At 32.0% G+C, this 2132-nt stretch overlaps 1 protein-coding gene across 1 annotated transcript; it reads left to right on the top strand.

The window, feature by feature from the left end:
* Positions 1 to 932: 932 nt before the first annotated feature.
* LOC108745921 lies at positions 933 to 1932 on the top strand. The gene is made up of 2 exons (XM_018482342.1): positions 933 to 1009; positions 1226 to 1932. The coding sequence occupies exons 1-2, from the start codon at positions 1003 to 1005 to the stop codon at positions 1930 to 1932; spliced, it is 714 nt and encodes a 237-aa protein (XP_018337844.1). The 5' UTR covers positions 933 to 1002.
* The last annotated feature ends 200 nt before the right edge of the window (positions 1933 to 2132 follow it).

Raw genomic sequence — 2132 nt, 5'->3', positions numbered from 1 at the left:
TCTTAAGTATCACTTATATGATATTACGAATTTTTAAAATTAATTTTTTATTTTGTTTCATGTCATATACGAGTATAACCATAAATAATGCCAATTGTATACCTTAATAATATCAAGAGCGAAGACTCAAATAAAATCTTTTATGCAAAACTTCAAAATTTAGGAAATAAAAAGTTATATCAAATTCAAAATCTATATATGTATAAATTGCAGCAATCTAATTAAATCAAAATGTAATATATTATCAAAAAAACCTATTTAAATTTTCTTGCTTAATACAATTATAATTAGTTAAAATATTTTTATTTTATTTCTAAATTAAAATTCAAATAATCTTTTAATCGGAAAAATGAATTATACGCATCTTCACGTTGTCTTTCTTAAACATAAAACTCTCTTAAATAGATAAAATACTTCAATGTTGTGTAATTTCACCATTTTTGCGATTTCAAACGCCCAACAATTAAAAATACTAACATTAACATAGAAAGCTTTAATGATAAAACATTTTACGAGTTCCGATTATTATCTAAAATCATATTCAAGGTTGACCTTGTGATGTCTTATTAACTTACTACATATCTTTTATCAATAATAAATATAAATCATATTTGATTGAAATCAAATTATACGATGAAGGCAGTGTGATATAAAGTTTAATTTAATTCAAATTTTTTGTTATTTCATAAATTATCGATTTATGATCGAGTATATAATTGCAGATTGTTCAATATTCCGTGGCGTAAAAAAAGCAAATGTACTCTGACATAAAAATTTTTCTGCGAAATAATATGACTAATAATCTTTCCTTTCGAAGAAAGTATATCTTCGATAGATAAAATCTGTCCTTGCGATAACGATATGAATATTTATAATATTCTATAAATTCAAGCGGCTATAAAAGCCGCTTGAATTCCACCAGTCACATTTAAACGAATCGGAGAGGTGTTAATAAGACGAACGATACGATTTCTTAGTCCGGAGTCAAGTAAAGGAAAGGCGATGAAGGGTAAGTTAAAAATATTAAAAATCTTTTTATAATAAATCATTAAAATAAAATGATTAAATGGCATATTGACACGCTATGTGTCGGAAATTTTTAACAATCCAATTTTATTATACAAATATTTGATGCATTCGTTCGATTGTAATAAAAGTCGGTCAAATCACGATTCGTCCGTATCCACAATTGATACTTTGACAATGTGATTTTTGTTCGGTATAGGAATATACGTCGCCATCACCTTCCTGGCAGTTTCGGCCGCGAGCGTCGTGAACTCCGATCAGGATTTTTCGGAAGAAGTCTTCTGGGATCGTAGGGATGACGTCCCTACAGTATGCCCATTGCCTGACCCAAATTGGAGGAACACCACAACCAATATCCCGCACGAAAATAATTGCGTGATGTTTTATAAGTGTAATGTGGGACGACGTTTCGCGCAAATATGCCCCTTCATGATCGAAGGAGATCTAGTGACAAGATTGCATTACAATAGACGCCTGCAGGTTTGTGATTGGCCATGGCAGGCCGGTTGCGCAAGTTGCCCAATACAGTATCCAAATGGAACATTTCCACCGCCGGAAAGAATAAATAATCCATCGAACGATTGCCAGTACCTGGAGTGCGCAAATGGACACGCATCCGGACCATTTAATTGTCCACCTGGTACATGCTTCAGTCGCACATGTCAGGAATGTGTTAGGGACAGAACTGATGGAAACTGCAATGTTGTTCAACCACAACCATGCATAGAAGGCGATCGAAGATTGCATGATTGTTACTGCAATTTTTATGAAGAATGTACAAGAATTAACGGAGAATTTCATTGGATCCAACATGAGTGTTTCGGTGGTATACATTTTAGCGTCACAGAAAAAAGATGCATGCTACCGAATGAAGCTAAGTGTCCACACATAAAACATCTATTGTAAGGCAGAAAAAAATTGTTGTAGTTATCACAACCATAATTTATAGTCATTTTCGGTGCCAGCTATATATTATTCATATTGAACTACAAATATAATTATTGTCAGCACTACAGCAGTATAAAATTGAAGCACATCTAATCATAATTATTTTATCGTGAAATAGTTACAAATACCACTTTTCTCTCAGTGTATCATAAAAACCT

This window comes from Trachymyrmex septentrionalis, unplaced genomic scaffold (genome assembly GCF_001594115.1).
Source record: "Trachymyrmex septentrionalis isolate Tsep2-gDNA-1 unplaced genomic scaffold, Tsep1.0 scaffold16, whole genome shotgun sequence".
In the NCBI taxonomy this organism is placed as follows: Eukaryota; Metazoa; Arthropoda; class Insecta; order Hymenoptera; family Formicidae; genus Trachymyrmex; species Trachymyrmex septentrionalis.
This window is presented reverse-complemented; position numbering and strand designations above follow the sequence as displayed.